This window comes from Sarcophilus harrisii, chromosome 1 (genome assembly GCF_902635505.1).
Source record: "Sarcophilus harrisii chromosome 1, mSarHar1.11, whole genome shotgun sequence".
NCBI lineage: Eukaryota > Metazoa > Chordata > Mammalia > Dasyuromorphia > Dasyuridae > Sarcophilus > Sarcophilus harrisii.
In genome coordinates this window covers 684138956-684161508 of record NC_045426.1, presented here as the reverse complement: position 1 = coordinate 684161508, position 22553 = coordinate 684138956, and the positions used below count along the sequence as shown (strand labels likewise).

Below are 22553 nucleotides of genomic sequence, written 5' to 3'. Positions count from 1 at the left end.
GGCTGGAGGCTGGGGCTCCCGGACTCTCTGCTCTCTAGACTGGCCTTTCCTAAGCATTTCTGGTTCCCTCTGGCCGATCGGACCGTGTCTCCCCAGGGTCCCGCTGTCCAAGTGCCAGTCTCTGGGACTGGGGCAGCTGGGCGGGGACAGGGCGCCTGAGGAGGGAGCACCTGCTCCAGGTCCTCGGTCCCGGGTCTTCTGGGCTGCCCTGCTCCTCCCAGGACGCCGAGAGCGGGGCCACAGAAATCTCGTTCGACCACAGCTACTGCCTGGGTTGGCCACTGGGCTACTCATGGGGCCGGACACGGGACCGAGCGGCCCCGCCCCCGGCTAGCTCCCTCCAGAGGAGCGCAGGCCAGAAGGGGCGGCAGCGGCACGTCGGGATGTCTGTGTCCCACAGACTGTTTGCCCCCATTCCCACCAATGAGGTCAGAGACAGCTGACCTCGTCCACCCAACCACTAACCCTTCCAAGGGTCGGGAAGCTGCTCTGCTCTCCCCAGTCCTCCCCTGGCTGACACACAAGCTCATGAGGTCGGGGCCGAGACCGACCCTCTCACTTCACAGATGGGGAAATTGAGGCCCAAGTGGAGCAAAAGGCTTTGTAGGGCATTAAGTATTGAAGGCAGAATTGGAACCTGGCTCCTGTGGGCTCTGGCTTGGGGGAAGAAGGCAAAATCCGGGTCCGGGGCCAGTGAAGCGGCCCAGGGAGCCACCTCCCCCACCCCCAGCTTACCTCTTGCCTCCTTCGCTCTGGGGGGAGATGCGGGAGGCGGCACCATGGTCCGGCTGGGGGAGGTAGACCTCGCTGGGCGTCCGGCGTAAGTCCAGCACGGGGCAACTGGCCCCAGGAAAGGAGTAGAGAGGGGCTGGGAGGTGAGAGTTGAGCTGCTGGGGGTGGTGGCGGGTGTAGTCTTGGGTGATCACCTCCTGGGGGGGGAAGGGGCCAGAATGAATGACCAGGAACTTGGGGGGCAGGGCTGGGGCTGGAGCTGGCCCCTCCCATCTCTGGGCCTCCGCTCACACCTTCTGACACCGCCACTTGTCCTTCGAGGCCCCCCCACTGATACAGGGCTCTACGGTTTGCAGAGCACTTGGCACATATTATCCCAATAGGTTCCCCACGGGCCCAGGGAAAGGGGTGAGACTCCCACTTCACAGATGAGAAAACTGAGGCAGAGGTCAGACTCAGATGACATGCCATGGAACACCCGAGGAGGGATTCACACTCAGGCCCTGCACGTGCCCCCGGGAGGCCTCTTATTTAAACCTTCCACTTTCCGGAAAGCAACAGAGCAACCTCAACCCGGGCCTGGAAAGGGCCTAAGGGCGCCTGCATCCGACGCCCTCAGTTTACGGACGAGGTGACTCAGACCCCATGAGAGGACGTCGCTTGCCAAGCTCCACCAAACTCACGTGTTTCCCCCCCAGAAGCTGCGGGATTGCACCAAGTCCAAAGTCCCCCTGCCGGTGCCCGCCCTCCCATCTCCGAGGGGGGAAAGGTGGGAACGAGGGCCAAGCGGGGCTCCTTACGCTTATGTGCTGGGCCAGCGTGACCACTCGCTGGTGACCCTTGACCACAGAAGCCGACATGGGCTGTCCAGGTGACGGTTGGCTCTCCGGGGGCTGCCGGACGTGGCCGGTCTCAGACAACTTCAAGGAACCTGGAGGAGAGGGAAGGAGGCCATGTGTCAGGCGGGTGCCTGAGGGTGCCGGGCTCGTGGGGCGGGCAATACCCCAGGTGGGCAGGGTGCCCGGCCTCAAAAGCACGGCTGCTGTCCCCCCCCCCGGGGTCTCTCCCCTGTTTGGTTTAGTTCTGTGGTTTCATGTGCCATCCATGAACAGGCATTTGTTGAGTGCCAAACCCTGACAGGAAGCAACGTGATGGCACAGGGACCTTCCAGGGAGGAGGCCCCTCTCTGCCCAGGACCATGCCGCCAACATGGGCCGGCTCGGGCTGTCACCCCCCCGGGGACTCTGCCCCGCTCGCTCCCCATAATCAGTAACGGGGGCACTCATAGGCCCCCCACTTTCCTGGCTGCCGGCACCAGGGCGCCCCGGGGGTCACCTCCTTGGGAAAGGGCCCGGGAGGGGGTTCTCACCCAGAGCACGGAGGTCCAGGTCCTGCACGTTGAAGGCCTTGTTCTGAGCCTTGTCCCTGTGCTGCTCGCCGGCCGAGGCCGGGTGCAGGGGCTGGGACTCCAGCAGGGGGTGGGCCCCGTGGCTCTTCCCCACGCCGCGGCCAGACGCCAGGCCCGAGCTGGAGCCCGAGCCCGGGCCGGAGGAGGCCAGGGACCTCGGCTCGGTGGCCTTGCTGGGGGACGGCGGGGGTTCCAGCCCGGCCCGGCTCGGGTGCTTGGGCATGAAGGGGTTGGTTTCCAGGCGGGGGCGCTCCGAGCGCGGGGCCCGGGAGGCCTCCTTCTGGAGGACAGTGGGGTCGATGATGGCGGGGTAGCCCCCGTCCATGGCGCCCAGCGGGCAGTGCGGGGCCGGCGGGAAGCCTGCGGAGCGTACTGGCGAGGTGGCCGAGGAGGAGGACCTGCAAGGAAAGCGGGGCGTCGGTGCCACGGGGTCCTCCAGGAAGTGCCAGCGCCCAAGGCGGCGGCAAGGGGCCACGCAGAATGTTAGGGAACCGCAATCACCCGAGATCAAACGTACAGGAAAACAGCAGTGGGAGCAGCCGGCGGCTCTGAACGTTGCCATACCCACAACCACCCTAGGAGGAAGAGCCGCTGGCTGCCCATTTTACAGATGATCAGGCAAGCCCAGGTCAAGGGGCAAAGGTAAGCGGGACGCCAAGAAACGGAATCCCCGTACTCCGGCCTTCTGAAGAGTGGGGGAGGGAGAGAATTTGGATTTGAAAATAAAAAGAGATCAAATTCACCTGGTGCTGCAGTTCCAGTGACCTCAAAATGGACAGTTCCCCCAGACCTGAAGCGGTAGCCGGACATTTAGTCAAATGGACCCTTTCACTAACAGACACTAGACCACGTGGGCTTAACCAAAGGCCCCCAAGACAGAGAAGCCCAGGCCTTGACCAGCCTCCCACAGCAGGGGCTGAATTCCATGTGGTCTGATGGGTGAGTGACAGCCGGTTTACAGTGATCTTTCTTTCTTTTTGTCACCTACACATTGTTGTATTTAATCACCTCACAAAATAAAAAAGTTGTCAAACTTGGGGGGATCCCAAGCGGCAACATCCCACTCTGTCTCCCCAGTAAGGAGGATCGCGCTCCCGCTGGAAGCCCAGAGGGCCCGTTTTATAGCCGTCCACACAAGCCTCCAAGAAATCCAGCTGCGGCCCAAAGGCCACCGCCCTCCTCCCCACCCTCGGGGGGCATTTCCTCAGCTCTCTCTGTCCAGGACAACCAAAGTCCGCAGATGGTGGCAGCCCACAGGCCGGGCCGGGCAGCCCCGGCACTCATGAGGAAAGCCTGGCCCAAGCCCCCAGCCCTCTGACCTGGCCTGGAGCTGATCTCCTGCTGCTCCGCTGAGACGCGAACCCCATCCCCGCCGGGTCTCAGCTCCCACAAACGGGGCCCCCGGCAGAGAGCCGCCGTGCCACTTGGGCACTCCCCTACTGAGCGTGCACCATACCCAGGAGGGCAGGACTTAACAACTTTCTCTGCCATGACCAGTTCCCTTATAATGCCTCAAACAGCACATCCCTCTCTGGGGAATTCTAGGATCTCTTTTTTCTCTGAGCAGGGAGTGGTTAAAACAAGAATGGAGAAGACCCAGATGTGTCCGGACCCCTCTGAGGTCCTTTGGGTCCGGGTGGGCCCGATTTAAAGCAACCCCCTCTCCCCTGAAGCCTTCCCTGCTCAGCAGGGCTGTTAGAGACACCCCCCCCCACCCCAATCGGGGCATCTCAGCCCGCCCTCAGGGAGCTCCCGGAGCCAACAGCAGCCCACACCGCCTCTAGGCACGAGGCCCAGCTCACTCACGGAGGTCTTGGGCGGGGAGGGGAGGAGCTCAGGGAAAGGCGGTTCTCAGGCCCCTATCATCGCCCCTCTGCACAGGCCCCTGCCGGGGACGCCCTCCCTCTCGCTCTCTGCCTCTCCCAACCTCAGAGGCACCGGCCCACAGCTGGTTTTTGGGCATGTCTGCTCACGAGGCAGTGACCGACTGACGGCAGGAAGGCAGGGACAGAAACACACTGAGGCCTCATTTCCCAGCTGCCCCCCACCCCCAGAACCCTCACAGGATCCCGGCTCTAGAGCTGAAAGGGCCCTCGGAAGGCGGCAGCCCAGCCCATTTGTTGCAGCTAGGGAAACTGAGGCCCGGAGAGAACGTGGAGCTGCAGGGAGGCTCGGAGACCGAGGAAGCCGAAGCCCCGGGCACACGGGGGCAGGATGGGGGGCAGCCGCCCCTGTTCCGCGCTGTCCCCGGGCCCTCCCCCTGGCCGACCCCCAGCCCCATACCGTAGGACAGAGGGGGTGAGGCTCTCCACCGAGGAGATGATGCCCTTCATGCCCGTGTTGTGGAGCACGCTGGGTCGCTGCTGGATGTTCTCCTGGGTCCGGGGGGAGATGGGGGAATGCTGGTGGCTGTGAGAATGGGAGGCCGGCCGACTGCTGCCGCCCCCGCCGCCACCGCCGCTGCTGCTCTGCTCCGTACCTGAGGGGTCAGCACGGGAGTCAGGGGGGAAGCAGGGAGGGGCCGGGCTATTCCGGGGTCTTCCAAAGCCTGCCAGCAGTGAGTGGCATGGAGGGTGGGACTCGCCAAGGGTGGGTGACCCAGGAAGAGGCTCCAGATCAGTGCAGAGATGGCTCTGACAACTGGCCCTCATGGGCAAGCGGGCTTTGGGATATTCTCCCCATTTTACAGAGGGGGACATCAAGGCCCAAAGAAGGCAGACCTGACAGAGGACCAGTGGCCCTTCCAGCAGCTCTGCGACATATGGGGGAGTGGGCCTAGGTGGGGGAGGTTAACGGCACAGCTCGAGTTTGTGCAGAGGGCCTGCTGTTACTCCTCTCCCGCCCTTCTAACACCAGCCCTGGGAGGTAGGTGATACATTTTACAGAGGAACAAACTGAGGCTGAGAAAGGGACAGGACAGGACTGGATCTTCCTTCCCAAGCCACACCCAAGGCCCCAGGCGCTGGCAGCAGGACTGCCCCGCCCACCCCATCCGGGGCCCCCTGACCCAGCTCCCCTCCTTCCCGTGCTGCCCTGTAAATGCTGGGGCCGCAGCCCCCGCCTGGAGCAGGAGGAGGCCCCGCAGCCCGTCTCCCACATCTAACGCCTCTTGGGTCGGGGTGGGAGGGCCCCCAGTGAGGGAGGGGCCCAAGTGCCCACCTGGCCTCCAGATGGGCGCGTGCTCCACTGTCGTGGTGGACGTGAGAACAGACTTCTCCCGGTCCCGCTCTCGATCCCGCTCCCGCTCCCGGTCTCGTTCCCTCTCAGAGGAAGACGTCCCCGTCGCTTTAGTGATGTGGGTGGGGCCTCCTGGGGTTCAAAAGGGCTTGGGTCAGCTACACCCTTCACACCGTCTGGTCTTGGGGGGCAAGGGCGGAGGCAAGGGGCACTTACCTGGGGAGAGTGGGGAGGGGCTGGGTCTGCTGCTGAAGGGTGGGGGGGCACTGGGGATATAGGTGATCCGGTCAATGGAGGTGGCGGAGGTGCCCGGGGTGGGGGGCACCAGCACTGGCAGGTGTGGCACTTGGGACAAGTCAATGATTCCTAGGAGAGGGAAGACACGGAGGCAAAGATTAAGTAGGGGCCTGGCCGAGGCTGGAGAGAGAGCTCCCTCCCTGAGGGAAGGGGGACACACGGGCAGAGCCACAAGCTTCCAGCAAAGCTTGCCTGGGTACTCCCTGACCCCGGGCTCACAGCGGGTCCCCCCGCAAAGCTGTTTCTGCAGATCCTAAGGCCCCTCTCCTGCTCCCTCCCCCACCCCCTACACCTGCTCCCTGCAACCTCTAGGACAGTCCCTTCATTTATCCAAGGGGAAACCGAGGCTTACAAGAAGTGACTTCTTCAGGACCAAAGAAAGGAGAGCAAGGACCCAGACGGAGTCTGAACCAACTAACGACCGTGTCTCCCTCCTTGCTCTGTGCTGATGTGCCGGCCGCCACCCTCCGAGTCCTCCCATCTAACGGAAACCCCAGGGCCGCCTCCTGCTGAGGCCGGCCCTCCGGCTGCCTCTGGGCCCCGGAGCTCAGAATGTGAGCGCACGTGCTCCCTGTCCCTGGGGGGATGCAAGCTCTTTGTGGACAGGACATCTGTCTCTGTCCCAGCTTTGGGCAGCCAGGCCCGGCCCCCCGCAGACACCCGCATTGCTGGCCGACGATAGGGCTGGGGGCCTCAGGCCGCTGTGCCGTCGCCCCCTCCTTGGGCCACGCTGGGAGCACTCAGGGCGCGGAGGCAGGAGCCAGAGCAGACCCAGCCTGGCCAAAGATCTAAGGGGCAGGGATGGGATGCAGGAGACGGTGGAGCAAATGCTCCTCCAGGCCGTGGCCGGCTGTGCCCATAGGAGAAGGCTGGGGCGTGACTTCATCCAGAGAAAGGCTCTGAGCTCTGGGGAAGCCTGAAGCACCGAGGGTCCGGGAGAGACGTCCTGGATCCCGCTCGTTAAAGGGCAGCTAGAAGGAGGGAACTCCCCCAGGGTCCCGCCAGCCAGAACCCTTCCCTCTGGTCCCTGGCTCAAACATCATCTCCTCCCAGGGACCCTGCTGGGGACGGGCCCATGTGGGTGCAGCCCCCACACCCAGGCACGCCGGGCTCCGCTGCCAGATGGACAGTGACTGGCTGGGTCACAGGCGAGCGCAGGGGGCACCCAGAGCTCCCGGGCGGCCCTGTCCAGCCTGCCTGAGGCTACTTCCCGGCTTCTCATCCCGCGGAGCCAGCATCACACGGCCCATCTCCGGGCCTCGGCACTGGCTGACTCCCAGGGGGGCCGGTCCCCTCCTGTTCAGCCCCAGGACATTTCGTCAGGACAGGCCGCCTTCCTGAAGGGATGCACCCTCTGGCCTAAGTGACTTTGCATGGATTTCCACCTGCTCGCTTCCTATCTGACAGATGCATGTTGTGCCCTTGTTGTCTCTTTCTCAATCTGAGGTCCTCGGCGATCACTGTACTTGGGTCCCCGGGGGCCGGCGCACAGGAGGCATTTAGAAAATGTGCATTTGTTATGTTGTTTATATATTTTGTAGAGTTACTTGGTGTGCATGTTGTCCCCCCGGGGCCAATCACAAGCTCCTTGAGGGCAAGCCCTGTCCCCTTCTGTGTTGCATACTGTCTAGAACGTACTCAGTGCTGAATAAATGCTTGCGGACCGAACGCTGTCCCCAGTGCCCCTGAGCATGGACTTCTGTATATGCCTTCCCACAGTCCTCTCTGTCTCGCCTTCCCTGTGGCTTTGGGAAAGACAACCCCTACTCCTCCTCCCACGGAAAGCTCCCCTGCCTACCCCGGGGTCCAGCTGCATAGTTGAGAGCCAGGGAGGACTCCCTGCGGATGATGTCAGCCCGCTGGGCCATGGCGGTGGCTGCGACGGCGTTGTGATGCATCTGCTGGGACGTGATGTAGTCATTGATGATGGTCTGTCTGTTCTCCATGGCTGTGGTGTCTGGGTAACCGCGAATGAGGTATGGTGGGTAGAGGTGTGGGTACGTGGGGTTTGGGGCCAGGTGCCGGGGCAGGTAGTAAGCGGCGGTAGCTGGGAGGACGACAAAGAGGAAGAAAACAAAGCCAGAAGAAATGAGAACTTGATTTTGTTGGTCTATGATGTGCTGAATGCACTGGACCCTGAGGACTGTCACCTCAAATCTCTAAAAATGAGGTGAGCAAATGGCGGTCCTGGAAGGCCAGTCCCTCCCCGGCTTCCCTGTCTCCAATGCTCGGTCTGGGGACAGGCTCATCTGGCATTCGGTTGGCTGGTCTCCCAAAGGGGAAAATTGCCAGCTTGGGCTCCGGGGGGATGGGCACCAGATGGAGGGGACGCTCTGCTTGCCAATGTGCCTGGGAAGGAGAAGCTGCTGTCTGTCCTGTGGGGACGGCCAGGGCAGCCCCAGGCCTTCGCGCCCAGCTGGGAAGATCAATTCAAAACATGCCTCTGGAAACTCAGACTCTTTGATGATCAAGGTCAATTCCTATGAGGACTAAAGTGGGCTCCTAATTCAGTCCTGCCTGAGGGAAATGGAGCCTGGCCCCTGTCTCTGTGGTCTAACAGAAGGCACTGTGACAACTGCCCTGGGCTGCAAAGGGAGGACGTGGGGACGGAGGACCTCAGGGGTTTCTGAGCTCCAAATCCATGATCCTCTAAGGCATCTCCCCTTCCCTCCTGGGCTAGAGTTCTGTTCTAGCTAGAAATCTATGCTGCTAATACTACCTTTGTGCAAAATGAAAGGCTTTCCACCTGGGACTGGAAAGGGGCCTTCCTCTCCATTCCTACTGCCTGAAGGGCCGCTACCCCGTCCCGACCTGTGCTCCCACTCCCGGGGCTGGGGGCGGGGCACGGCTGATGGGCCAGGCACTTTAAGCTCAGGCTGCCACCTGGAGGCTGTGGCCAGTGGCTACTGGTGTCCCACCCTGTGACTCAGAGAAGTCCCCTCTCCCTGAGCACCCTCGGTTTCCTCCTCTGTCCAATAAGGCTTCTACAATGCCCTTTACACTTGGGGCACGGTAAGGGATTAATAACTGCTTTGGAGTTCATATTCCTACCCAGGATCCTCCTGTTGCTAAAGAGAAGATCATTTCCCTCCGACCCAGTCCAAAACCAAAGTGCTGGGGCGGATTTTCAACAGGACCGTGGGTTAGGGTGCTCCTCCACCTCTGCCCTTTCCCCTCCACAGCCAAGGTCAAATGAGCCAAGGCACTGGATATGGTTTGGAAAGTAAGTGCAGAACCGGCCTGCTTCCCGAAGATGATGATACACATTTGCCACAGACCTCCCATGTGCCAAGCGGTGAGCAAAGGTGCCCAAAGAGGGAAACGTCCCTGCCCTTGAGGACCCGCCAGCCTAGCTGAGGGAGGTAAGCACTGGGCCCTCCAGGCTTTCCCCATGCTGGAACAGCATAGACAAGGAAACCAAGAGCCAAGCGGCTGCGATGGGTCTGAACCCAGGTCCTCCAGATGGGGAGGGAATGGGCAAAGGGCTTTACCTGCGTCCAGGGGGATCCCCCGGGGGATGGCAGTGGGGTCAAAAGCCAGCGGAATGTGTCCCCTGTACAAGTCCACGCTGCTCACACCTCGGAGTAAGTGCTCATAGGGAGACATGGGGTGTGGGTGGTGGTCTGGCACTGCAGTGTGCGGAGACTTGGAGCTGGCAAGCTCCCGAGGCGTGGCCGTGATCTTCCTCTCCTGGGATCCCTTGCTGGATGAGAGACTTCCTGGAAAAGGAGGAGAGAGAAGGTCAGCCCCACTCACGGGGATGCTTGCTTTATCAGTCAACACTTATTATGCACCAACTATGTACCAGGTGGTGGGTGCAGGATGTCTTCTAGAACTTCCAGTTTATCTGGGGGAGGCCCAGGCACCTCCAGGGCTAGCCTAGAACAATTCTGCCAATCACAGCCTGAACAAGTATCTTGGAGGAAGTTTCCTTCCCATCAGACCGAGGTGCCCACTGCCAGTCTCCCCAGGCAGACACACTCACCCTCTTGCTGCCGGGGCGTTGACTCCCGGGTAGATACAGGAGAGCCCCGGGGCAGATGGCTGCCGAAAGCCGTCGTATGGTCCTCATAAGCCAGGGGGCTCTGGCGAGGCTTCCCCAGCTCAGGCACAATCACGGGTGCCCCTCGGGTGATGGAGCCTCCGGAGCTGGTGACGGAGCTGGGCCGGCTCTTGAGGGTCTCCTCATAGCAGCGGTCCAGGGCCCGGGGATCCTGGATCACATCGAGAGGGTGTACGGGGTGGAACGTCCTGCCGGGGCTGCCAATGATGGAGCGGACGTCGTGCTTTTTGGAGCTGCCAGAGGAGCCGCCACTGTCGTATTTCAGAGGCGTGCCCTGGGAAGGGAGGAGGGGCAGGGAGGTGAGAGAGCAGCTTCGGACAGCGGTCTGCCCATCCCTGCCCCCATGTGCCCCCACTCTCAAAACCCCCGTTCACACCAGACAGGTGGGGGAGAGAGCAGGAGTCAGAGGACCTGAGCCAGCTTCTACTGACTGTTTACTGTGACTCAGGTATTGGGGAGACAAAGAAAAAGCAAAAAAAAAAATCCCTCCCCTCCGAGAGTTTACATTCTGAGGAAGAAGACATATATGTCAAAGGTAAAAGATGCAGCGAGAGTGGGACTCGGTTCCTCATCTGTAAGACAAGATGCCTGGGTGAGAGCCGGCTGGTTGGTGCAGTGCACAGAACTCTGGGCCCAGACTTCAAATGTGGGCTCAGATACTTACTAGCCATGTGACACGGGGCAAGTCACCTAACCTGTTTGCCTCAGTTTTCTCAATTGTAAATAAAACGGAGATAATAACAATACCCACTTCTCAGGGTTGTTGTGAAAATAAAATGTGAAGCACTCAGCATAGTGCTGAGCATATAGTAAGCACTTAATAAATGCTCATTCCCTCCTCCCTTCCCTCTAAGGAAGCTTGAACACTAAGTATCCAAAGCTGTGGTTTTAGGGCTCCCCGAATGTTGGAGAGCTGGACAAGAGGAGCAGTCACTAGCTAAGCTGACCCATGGCTGGCGTCTGACACCCGGCCAGGGCTGAGGCAGCGAGGTGCCACCCCGCCCCGAGCCATGACCTCTTGAGTCACGAGGACCCGAGTTGGAATCCTGCCCTGGGAATGCACTGGCTGTATGGCCCTGTGCAAGTCACTCTGCCTGTCTCAGCCTCAGTTTCCCCTTTTGTAAAATGGGGAAATGAGCAACCACATCGGCTCAGGGAGTTCAATGGAACCCAAGCCTGCCCCCTTCCAACTTATGCCTCCTGGCCTCACTTCTGCCCTCTGGGGCCCAGGGGAGTCAGTGTAAACCCTCCTTATTGTGGGCCAGGGTCCCTGGCTGTTGGTCAGTCAGTTCCCAGACCCGGACTAAGGACTTGCTCCCCGGCTGGTGGGGTGTGCCCAGGGAAGGACTCCTGACATTTCTCATCAGCCCAGAGGGCAGGGGGCTCCCCCCGGACCCTGAGGCTGCCTCCCAGTGTCCTTCATAAATGAGAGCTTAGGCCTGGGGCCTCAGGCAGAGCCTTAGAGGGTGGGGCCTGCCCATTTCAAGGATGAAGCTCCAAATGACTTCACACAGATAATGATGGGTGCAAATGGGCCGCAGCACAGGACCTCCTGGCCTCAAGCCCCTGCTGCCGCTAGTTGGAGAGCAAGGGGGGCCGCGCCACGGGGGCAAGGAGGGACTTCCCGGCCCTACCACAAGCGCTGCTATTTCTCTCTCCCAGACAAGTCCGTCGGGCCCTCCCAGCCACGCCTGAGCAGGGACAGCACACGGGGGCCAGGGAGGCCGAGAGCCTGTCCTACCTGGGTGATGGAGCCTTCCTTGAGGGGCCGCGGGGGGCCAGGGAGGTCAGGCGTGTGCCGCAGCTCCTCCCGAGGGATCTCGTGGATGGAACGGCCCGCCTCCTTCACAGTGGCCACCAGGCCCTCGTGCCCCTTGATCTTCAGCGGGGTCAGTCCCTCCAGGGGCCTCACTTTGTAGGGGTCGGGCAGGTCCCGGGGCGGGGTGCTCTCTCGCTTCAGATGCTTGGCCTCCCTCCGCAGGTAGTCTTCCTGGGCCTCCACGTAGGAGCGAGGGATACCTGTCGGGGCCAGGGCAAGGGGGCGCAAAGCCCCAAGCTGATGAGGGGCTCTCTGCCCAACGCCAGCAAACCAACCAACCGGGGCCCTCCCGCCGGACGGACCGGCCCGCCTTTCTGCAGGACCTGCCGACAAAGCGCTAGCCATAGGCTGAGGAAGCCCTGGGGGCGAGGCTGCTCTTTAAGACTCAGTGTTCTGGATGCGGGAGCTCCCCGGGCCAGATGGAGAACCTGGGAGGGACCTTAGTGGTTCCAGCGAGGGAGGGGCAGAGCTGAATCCAGCCAGCTCTCCGCTGCGCCACACAGCCGCCCACTAGCACACACGCAATCACAAGTCTGCTCAAAAAGAAGGCGATCCGACGCCAGGGGGTCGGGAAGGCAAGCGTTTGTGCATGTGTCGCGCTGCTTGGGTCAGTGTGTGTGAGCAGGCTGGAAGGCACGTCGGGGTGTGCGTTTCTGTCCAAGCGCCTCCCACCCAGGCCTAGCCCAGAGGAAGGCCCTTATCCTCTTCTTCCTCCTCGGCTACAGGGTACCAAAGGACCTGGATTCTAAGGAAAGCCAGAGCGGGAGGTCTGGCCACTGGAGGACCCCCTATTCTCGCCATCATTTGTGGACAGGCCCCCTGTCGTGCTCCCTATATTCCCAGGGAGGCTGTGAGGGTGACACTGGGCACAGCATTGTCCAGCCTTGGGGTCAGGAGGGCCTGAGTTTGCTGCCATACTGGCCGGGACCCTGTAACTTCACCCCTCTGGGTCTGTCTCCTGTAAATGGAAGGGGCGGGGGACACGGACCCGATGGCCTCCGAGTTTCCTTCCAGCTCGGGTTCTAGGATCCTGGGGTTCTAAGTCACTTCTTCTCTCTAAGACTGTTAGACCAGATGACCCCAAAGCTCATTTCAAGCCCAAGTCCTGCGCTCCTATGAGGGGACCTCTGCAAATGGAGGGCTCAGGCCACGTGGCGGGCGGGATGAAACGAGAGAGGGATAACTGGCAGCTCTCCTCCGAGGGACGAGGGGAAAGAGCTCGGCAACACGCGGGGCCCCATCCTGGGAAAGGGCCAGGGAGCAGCGAGGGCCTTGCCCCCCCGGGGGTCTCCCGCCCAGACTGCTCCTCGGCCGTGATACCTTGTGTGATGGAGCCCCGGCTGTGGTGCTGCTCCTTCAAGTGGTGGGGACTGTGTCGGTCGGGCGGGATGGCTCGGCCCATGAGACCTAGGAAAGTTAAGGGTGGTGAGATGGGCACCTGTACTGCAAGCAAGCGAGGTTTCTGACTCCCTGGGGAGAACTGGAGGGACAGGGTGAGCAGAGGAAGGGCTGGGGCAGGAGGCCGGGGCTCCCGGCGCGCCTCAGTCACTGCCCGGGGTGGAACCAGTCACAAGCTGCTTAACTTTCATGTCCTCGGTTTTTTCTCCAGGACTAAAATGCAGAGCAAGTGCTGATCTACACTGGGTAGTGGGCGTTTCCTCATTGGCAGTTGCTCACACTAACAGCATCACAGGCGCCAACATAAGGACACACGTGTAACTAGGGCGAGGCAGGAAACGCCTCAGCACGCCCCCGAAATGTGAGTTAGCGCTCCGGCCGTTACCGGGTTGTGCTTGGGGTGGGTTTCTTAAACCAGACCTGTGATCTTGGTGAAATAGGCAACTGCCAGCTGAAGAAAAGTCCCCCATCAACAACCACTGGTAACTTATCTGACTCAGTCTTCCAGCAGTGGGTAGGAGCAGGACCTGGAGTCAGGAGGACTCGAGTTCAAATCTAGCTCGGACCCGTAATGGCTGTGTGATCCTGGGCAAGTCATTTAGCTTCTGTCTGTCTCGGCTTCCTCAACTACAAAATAAGCATGATGAGAGCAGCTTCTCCCAGGGATGTTGTGAGGATCATGTAAGATAATATTTGCAAAGTGTTATATAAATGTAATAATCATCATCATCAGTACTATTTTCAGCTGCACAGAATCCACTTCAAGACTAAGTGACTGTTCCAGGGTCACACAGCCAGAACGTGTCAGATTCAGGCTCTGAGGTCGGCTCCATCCTCTAAGCCCCAGAGCTTTGCTGTTCCTGTTATCACTATCCCCACAGGGCCAGCCTCCTCCTCCTCCTCTTCATCCTCAATGTTGCTCCCATAAGCACTGGGGTTGTCAAAGTACAGGCTTGGAGCCAGAAGAATCACCTCCAGCTCTCCATTTAAGCGTCTCGTGCCTTATTCTCTCCATGTGGAAGCTGGGCCTGACAAAGCACTGACTGACAGGACCGCCAGGAGGAAAGTACTTGGGAAAAGGTAAAGGGCGGTACGGGGGTCCCGCATCTGGGCTCCCCAGATTTCAGGAGGACCGTGAACTTGGATGGGAAACACACATTTTTATTTTCTTCTAATGGTCTATGCTGTCCTGTAGACTGTTAAAGGCAGAACACTGATCCCCAGGACCTCTAGGCTGCCAGCCGGAGGGCCCGGGACACGGACGAAGGTGAAGAACCCCCAGCTACCGGTGTCCCTCTGCAGCACTGATTTAGAAACCCACAAAGGAGCACTAGCTACGCTAGCTCACGGTTTTATTTCCTTGTTCCATGTATCCCAATGACATTTTATTGCTTCCTGTGGCTTCAGGTTTGATCGCTCTGCCCTCAACTACAGAGTATAAGCTCTCTGAGGGCAGAGCCTGGGTCTCTTGCCTCTGTCCTCCCGGGGATTAGAGCCATGTAAGAAATGCTTTGGATTGACTGAGTGACCAAGAAGCAATGATCCTCATGGTCTCAATCAATTAAACAATAAGCATTTATTAATCACCTACTATATGCCAGGAACCAGGGACAGAATAGTCTTGGCCCTCTGGGTCAAAGGTGGGAGTTTTTCATTTGCCTTAAGGCTGGTGGGGAAAGGGCACTGGGCTGGGAGGTGGGGCACCCTGGCTTCCATATTTCCTGTGTGACCCCCCCAAATCCCCTCATCTCCGCACTTCAATTTCCTCATCTTTATAAAAAGGGCTCTGGGCTTGACCTCCAGCTCTAAATTTCATACCAGGGGCCTGGGGACAAGGGGGAGGGGCTGGACGTGAGAGTCAGGAACATCTGGCTTCAGGTCTGACTTGAGACATTCACTAGCTCCGTGTGCCTGGATGGCTCGTGTCACCAAACCTCTGCCTCCATGGCCTCCATGGCCTCCATGGCGACGATAACCCAACTACCTCGGAGGTTAGTGATTTACGGACCAAAAGGAGTAACACGTGGAAGCACTCTCCCCACCCAGAGTACCACGTGAGTCGGAGCGACTGTGGTCAGGGAGCAGAGGAGGGAGGTCCCCGGGGCTCCCAGGGGGAGGGGGAGGGAGCGCCCACCCACCTTCAATGCCGGTGGAGAGGTCACGATTGAGCCCCCGGCCAATGCGTCCCTCCATCATGTCGTAAGTGCGCTTTGAGGCGGACGTCTCGTGGGACGCTCCCGAGCTGTTTCTTCCATCCTCCTTAGGGCATGGAGACACAGACATCACGCCTGGAAACCAAACACACAGTCGTTGGCCTGGTGTGAGCCGGCTGTGGGTGGGAGCCAGGACCTCGGAGCTTCCCCTCGCAGGGCTCCCTCGCCCTTCTGCCTGGCCAGCCCATCCCTGCCCTTCTGACCCCCTGGTTCGGGCCCCGCCGCTTGGCTGAGGGGCCCAAGCACCTTGTTTGCACAAAGGTCTCCACTCCCCTGGGTGACTAGACATGCTCCCCCAAATCCACCCAATGCCTGTGGTTGGGCTCTGGATCCCGACACCGGGCATCTGCTACTGGTTTTTTCCGGGTGTGTCCCCCACTCTCCACCTTGCCTTTTGGAGTCATTTATTTTGGTGATTTCCACAAATGGGAGATGGAGAAAATTTCCTTCTACCCTGGCCTAAGGGGGCCAGTATGTCTGGGTGCCTGCATGCACATGTGTGCAGGAGACTGTGAGAACATGGGTATGGGGGAGCCTGGCCCGTGTACGAGGGAGAAGTGAGATGCTCAAGCACAGGGGTCCTAGGGCCAGCCGGTCAAGTGTGGGGGTCACAAATCCGGAGACCACGACTGGACAGAACAGCAGAGCCCCTGCTTAATGGTGCTGAACGAGGGGCCTCAGTTCCCTCATCTGTAAAAGGAGCTGGCTGCCCTGAGGGCCGGGCCTCCAAGTTTCCCTTCCTGGTCTAGAGCCACAATCCCTTCAAACAGCCCTCAGGTCCCCTCTGCACCCTGTGGTCGGATGGCCCAGTGGTCAAGTAGGGTCAGGGGTCATGTTCTTGGCTCAGCCCCCACCTAGCCCCAGAAGGGCTGAGCTGCCTCCACTGATGCGAGGTGCCGGCAGAGGGGACCATTTCTGTACCCCATCAGCAGCCTCAGGGCTAGCAGGGATGTTCCCAGACAGGGCAGTGTCAGAGAGGGAAAAGCCTGGGAAAGGCCGGGGGGAGTCTGGCAGAGGAGACGAGAAAATTCATCTTCCATGTGTGTGCTTACATGTTTGCCAGGCTGGACTTGCTAAAGCCTCTTCTTGCCAAGGCCCCCTTGGTGCCCTCAAGAACTTCCCTGTGGCCGGAGCTCCCAACAGGGCCCTTTAACCCGCTCCTTCCTGGACTTGCCGGACCAAGGGGAAAAGCTCGCGGACCTCGGGGAGCTGAGGCCCCAGAGGGCACTGTCCACAGGCAGCAACTAGATATCTAAAAACTAGATTTAATATCACAGGCTTAAATCCCAGTCACGCCCGCTCAGAAAGCACCTGGGCAGACAGGCTTCAGGAAAATTATGGACAAGGGGTCCAGGTGAGGAGTTCTCATATTGGAAATGATGGATTCTACCCAGAGCGGTCCTCCTTTTCCGGAAATCCCTCTCTAACTCCTGGGTCAACAGCGAGTCCAAGTCAAAGTGCTGAACGTGTGGGTAAGAAATCTTGGGTCTGAATCTTGCCTCAGCCACTTGACTGTGATCCTGGGCAGGTCACTTTCCTTTCAGACCCAATTTATTCATTTGCAAAATGAAGTCAACAATAGCACAGGGTCAAATAATTTCTAGAAAGTGCTTTGCAAATCTGAAAGTACGATATAACTGCCAACTATTATTATTATTGCTGATAATAATGAAAAATAATATTTCCCCCCTTTCAGCAGGATGTGAACTCCCTGAGGGTTGGAGTTTTTCCCCCATTTTATATTTGTGCTCCTAGCACAATGTTTGGCACACAGCTGGTGCTTAATAAAGGCTTTCTGGCCTAGCCTGGATCCGGTGAAATCGCTGGCAGAGCTGGGTGGGGGCCTCCCAACTACTGGCCATTTTATAGCAACGCCCTCTTCTCTCCATAGGGACGGCTCGGGTTTAGCCTTTGCCTGCATGCCCACATTCTCCCATTCTGACTAATACAGCAAAGAGAGGGGAAACGTCCTCCCTCGCGTCCCAGGACTCCCACAGGCCAGGGAATTTGGCCTCGGACTTGGCAACAGGCTGCCAGGTGCCCAGGGGGCGTGCTTCCAAAGCCTCCGATTCCTGCGCCCCGGAGCCCCCGTGAGAGCAAGTCCTTGTCTGTCACCCGCAGGCCTGGCCCGGAGCGGGGCGCGCTGCTCTGCGTGCTGGGCTTTAGTGCCCGGAGAAAGAGAAGGAAAGAAGGCCCGCAAACACCACCAAGGGACAACAAGCCTCCCGAGTGAGCCCTGTGACCCCCTGAGCTTGGCCTGGAACATATGAGAAATCATCCTCATCTCTGCAGAGGCGGGGGCCCATGGCTAAGGAACGCTATATACTGTGTGGATGGGCTAAGCTTGTCCTTCTCTTATGTCTATTAGAAGAGAGGGTTCGCTCAGTCGTGGAGGAGGGAAGGATATATTTGAAAACGAAGGAAACATAAAAAAGATAATTTCTTTTAAAAAAAGCCATATATTCAAAACAAACCAACAAAAACAAAAGCAGCTGTTCCCTGACCTAACAGCTCTAAAGTAAGAGCCTGACAGAGACAGGAAGGACTAGAAACATTCTTGGGAGAAAAAAAAAAAAACAGAAGAAAACCAAAATATCTTCAACTTTCCCCCCCTAGACATGACCATCTTTAAGGCCGTCAAGTAGACACAGGCCTTAAACTAACACCAAAGGACCTTCGAACTGGGAGACAAGCGCAATCAGGTGGCATTACTAAGAGGGGGTGTCTCGCCATCAGCGTCCTTGTCTTCTCCCTCACTGGCTGGCCCAGAGCAGGGCCTGGGGACCCGACTTCAAAGAAAGCACCCCACGCCTAAGGAGGGTGACTGGGAGATGAGGACCTTGAGCAGCCAGGAGTTACGTGTGCTCCGAAGCACGAGCCCCCAGCCCTCAGAGTGCGGGTCCTTGGGAAAGTCGGCCCCAGGCAGCTTGGACACCACCTGTACAGCAGGCATGGCAGGCTGCCTGACTAAATGGGAGGCTCGCACTGGCGGGGGCTCGGGCCTGAGGCAGTAGAGAATCCCACCCAACGTCTCAGGGTCTGTTACCCCCGACGTGGGGGGAGATGTAGCCAAGCTCTGGCTGTCAGAGGGAGTGGGAATTAGGGCAATTTAGAGCCTGTCCAGGCTGTGGCTCCCTATGCTGAAAAAACACCATCATCCTCACTCTAACTGCGACTTTCCCTTCTGGGCCCAGCCGGTCTGTCCCTTTATGGCACTCTTAGGAGAAAGTCTAGTGCTCCACATTTTGGTTCTATATTTGTGAGCGAAGGACAGACAATTGTAAAAGAATGGATGTCTGTGCACTCCATGCCCTGCCCCCATCTCCCCTGCTTTCCAGCTTCCGAACAGCCTGGATCTACTCTGGGAGACACCTGGGAAGGGCGGCCGAGCCCCAGGCCTCTCCAAAGCATCTGTGCCAGCAGCCCCCGCCGCTCCTGCCCCCACTCACCATCGTAGGAAAGGACGTGCCCCTTCTTGCCCTCATAGATGACATGCCCTTTGGGCAGGGCGTCCTCTCTGCCTTTGTCCACACGGCTGGGGCTGTCTTCTCCGATAATCCTGGTGATGGTTCCTTTGTAGAGGACGTCAGCTGGAGTGCCCTGGGGGAAGCCACCGAGAATCAGAGGGAGAGATGTCACGGGCCAGCACCGGGAGCCTGCGCAGGCCCACACAGACACGTACATGCATTCGTGTGGGAGGCAGCAAGCACACAGGGGAGCAAGAGCCAGGGCCTGGCCCAGGCCGGGAGACCTCCAAAAACAAGGGAGCCGCTTCGAGCCCACCTCCTAGACATGAGGTACACAAGGCAGGCCCTCCAACAGCCCCTAACTGAGACCTGGGTCCAGAATTCGAATGCTAGCTCTTATCCATATGCACAATGATGCTGGTCAGGTGGCTTCTGGGGGAGGTCATTCCCGCTCAAGAGGAGATTCCACACCTCTAGGGGCTCAACGCCTGGACACCCCAAGTTTAAATCCTGTTTTAGACTAGTTGAGTGACCCTGGCAAGCTGCTGGAGCTCCCCCCTCCTGGTGTCCTGGCCTCTGAGGACAAAGGGGCTCCTCTCCTTGCCGACCTCTGAGGAGCAGCCACTTGGAGAGCAGCCACGGGCAGGGATGAATGGGCCTCAGTGTCGAGCTCCCAGCCCAGAATCGGTGACCTACAGCGCTTCCCCTCGGACCACATCAGACCGTGGGCTCACTTCTGGCTGCCCAGCCCGGGGAGAAAAGGCCAAATGGGAAGAATGTGCCTGGCTGGCTCCGCTCTGACTTCTCTCCACTGGATTTTATCAGTCTACACGGGAAGGCCAGACGCGGTTCCCCCGCTCCCCCCCCATGGACCCTGAGTGCTGTTTTCCTGAGGCCTGCTGCTGCCCCGGGTGACCAGAGTTCGCGAGATGCCACCCACACACTCGGGGACAATGGGGCTTTCTCCGCTGACGAGAATGCGGTTGGCATCTGCCGACTCCCGGGCCCAGAGACAAGCCCGCCGGGCCCCACTGACCTGCTGGCACTGGGAGGGATGGCTGAGCTCATGGGCCAGAAGCCAGACAAAGCAAGCCGTGCCCAGATCGGGACACTGCCAGAGGTCTGAGCCAGCCCCGATGGCCAAAACCTTGGTAAGGACAGAACAACTCCCGGTGATATCACCCTGGAAGCTCAGGGGAGCAATTTGCTCACAATGATCCCGCAGGCTGGGAGAGCACAATGGGTGGCCACAGCTAGTAAGAGGCAGAGTCTGGATGCAGGCCTTCATGATTTGAAGTCCACCCTGCTCTCCTAGTATTCCTTTCCCAATTTTTGCTTTCCTCTGTGAATTTTTAACGTGTTTGCTGATGCTCTTTTCTTTCTTTTCTCCCCTTTTTTGCTCTATTCTCATCAGCCTGGTCATCAGGTTCATTTCCAAAGATAAAACTCACATTGGGATGAGCAGCTTGCCACATAACCACCGACAGAGACTTAAACGTCAGTCATTACCACCTTAGTGTGAATGGGTTCACCAGCCAGCATAATCTGGCTGTGCCTACAAAGGCCCACTGGACTTTGCAGCTGGAGGAAGTCCTGGTTCTGGCTGCCGGCTACTCTGCTAGATAGGCCACAACAATTCTCTAAGTTGGCTTCCTTCCCGCCCAGAAAATGAGGGTCCCGATCCCAAGCTATGGCTAAGGTGGGGTGACTAGGAATCCCCCAGGACAGAGGCAGTGCCTGTGCTTGCATTCCCATGGTAGTAAGAATAGGAACTGCAGCCCCCAGGGAGCAAGAATATTAATAGAGGAAGCTGTAGCTGCAGTGCCTCCCCCCTCCCCAGCATACATTGGGGGGCTCACAGGCCTCCCCCAGCCCCGCTGTGTTCCTGCGGACTTCCAGAGGCACAGGCACTGCTCATTACACTCTGGAAGCCGGCGCTCTCAAAGGCCCAGCTGGCACAAAATCTATGCCATTCCAACTTCTTCCTTCCTAACAAGAGGAACTTGGTCAGCAGTTTTCTGAGAAAAGGCCAGAGAGGGCCGGGGTTAAGCCTTTTATTCTCTATGAGAGGCTCTGGGAGGAAGACAGCCTAACCTGTTACCTTCAGGGTCATGCTAATTAAGAGGCCAGAAGAGAGGGAGGAGAGCAGCTCGGCCTCCCCCCTGGGCGGAGGGTTCCCAGACATCATGCCACAACCCCCAGATCTTTCAGGGTGCCCAGGGTGACCCTGGCTGGGGGAGGTGTATCAGCAGATGAGGAGAGTCTTCACTTTGCCGGGCTCAGGGGATGAGTCAACTGCAGCTTCTGGGCAGAGGGCCAAGAGGAAATGGTCACGGTGACCCCTCTCACTGTGGGGAAGGGGAGGGAAGGGCGGGAAAGAGAGCCCCAGGGGCTGATGGAAGGCTCTCAGAGAAGCTGACCCCACCTCTGTCTGCTTGTGTGGTCAGCAAGGCAGGATTCTGCTGTTAGGAAAGCCAGCTCAACAAGTCAGGCAGCTCTGCACTGAGTGTTGGGGGAATACAAATTTTAAAAAGGCGATGGGCCCCATGGAACCACTCTGGTGCCGGGTGGCCCGGGGCCTGTTTCCTCTTCTACAAAATGCAAAACATGTGTTATGTCTGTGAGACCTTGGGTGAGCCCCTAATCCTTCCCCTGGGCCTGTATTCCAGGTCCTTCCCTGTTCCACCAGCACCTGCCACAAAGAGGCGGCTGTGGTCTGCTCACCCCCAAGCCCCACCTCTGTCTCTTTATGTCCTTGGAATGCCTCCAATTTCCAGAGGAGTAAACTGAGGCTCAGAGAGGGAAATGGCCTAGAACCCAGGTCTCAGAGGGACTGCCGAAGGGGGTGGGCATTTGGGTCAGGTCCCAGAGGTCCCCTTAGTTTCCCAATCGGTAGTGTAAGTGGGCCATCTTGTCAGCTCAAACACCTGCCGTTATTTTAGGTATTGTCCAAAGGACAGAGAAGGAAGGGGACCAGAGCCAGCTCTGCCCTCCCAAACTCCTGTGATCCTAAGTAAACCCACAGATCTAGGGCCAGAGGGTTCTCATCCAAGCTCCTCATTTTTACAGATAAGGAAACTGAGGCAGGTAAGTACTGATGGTAGAATTTGAATCCATGTCTTGAAACTCTGGAGCCAGGCTCTCACCGAGGAGGAAAAGGAAGTGACCTTACTAAAGGTCATGCAGAGGGAAAGTGCTCTTGACAAATGTGCTCAGAATAACTGAATGAATGACCACAACAGCCAACATCCACGTAGTCTGAGAGTCTCTGCAAGGCTTTTCACGGGCCAAGTAACTTGTAGGGAGATACCATGATCAGGAAGAGAACTGCCTCCTAAATCAAGACCCAGGGCTCAAAAGGAGAGGGCTGTGAGTACCCTGAGAACACTGACTAGTGACCAGCCTTTACATCTGGAGAAAAAGCAGCTTCACCTCTCATCCCTTTCCTGGCACAGGAGGTGGAGTCCAGAGGCAGGAAGGCCTGAGTTCAAAAGCAGGCTAGCCCCCTTTGAACAAGATCCTTACTCTGTTTCCCTCATTCTCCCCTTCTGTAAAATGGGCTAGCAGCATCCACCTCCCCAGGCCGTGGGGAGGATCAACAGAAGAACACTCGGACAGTTGGCAGTGGTCTCTGAAGGGTCGCCAACCCACTCCTATCACTACAACACTAGGAATAACTGGAGCCAACCCTTATGCAGCCCTTGCTACGTGCCAGGAATCGTGCTAAGCGCTTCGGGGATTATTCTCTCATTTGACGGAGCCGAGACGAACAGGGTGAAGGTCGCCCAGCTCGTGTCTGAGGCTGCCCGGGAACTCAGGCCTTCTAGCGTTCTATCCCTTGCCCCTCCCCCACCCCCCCGATGTCCATGTGCGACAGACAGACATAAGTACACCCGCCTCACACAATTACTCGGTCCTCGGGGACCCTGGGAAGAGGAGCACCCAGCGTGGGCAGCGGGCCAAGCCCCGGGACCCTCCC

General features: G+C 58.7%; 1 protein-coding gene across 1 annotated transcript in view; it reads right to left on the bottom strand.

Moving 5' to 3' along the window:
• The window catches only part of NCOR2 (nuclear receptor corepressor 2), a 237784-nt gene that overhangs the window by 10409 nt on the left and 204822 nt on the right, over positions 1–22553 (bottom strand). Inside the window, exons 35-47 of the mRNA XM_031948456.1 lie at positions 18557–18707; positions 15033–15182; positions 12817–12903; positions 11419–11696; positions 9600–9951; positions 9106–9333; positions 7413–7661; positions 5534–5683; positions 5300–5449; positions 4424–4619; positions 2102–2538; positions 1533–1663; positions 736–929 (exon numbers count right to left, since the gene is read on the bottom strand). Coding sequence (XP_031804316.1) covers positions 736–929; positions 1533–1663; positions 2102–2538; positions 4424–4619; positions 5300–5449; positions 5534–5683; positions 7413–7661; positions 9106–9333; positions 9600–9951; positions 11419–11696; positions 12817–12903; positions 15033–15182; positions 18557–18707 — 2753 coding nt within the window. The remainder of the gene's footprint in view (positions 1–735; positions 930–1532; positions 1664–2101; positions 2539–4423; positions 4620–5299; positions 5450–5533; positions 5684–7412; positions 7662–9105; positions 9334–9599; positions 9952–11418; positions 11697–12816; positions 12904–15032; positions 15183–18556; positions 18708–22553) is intronic.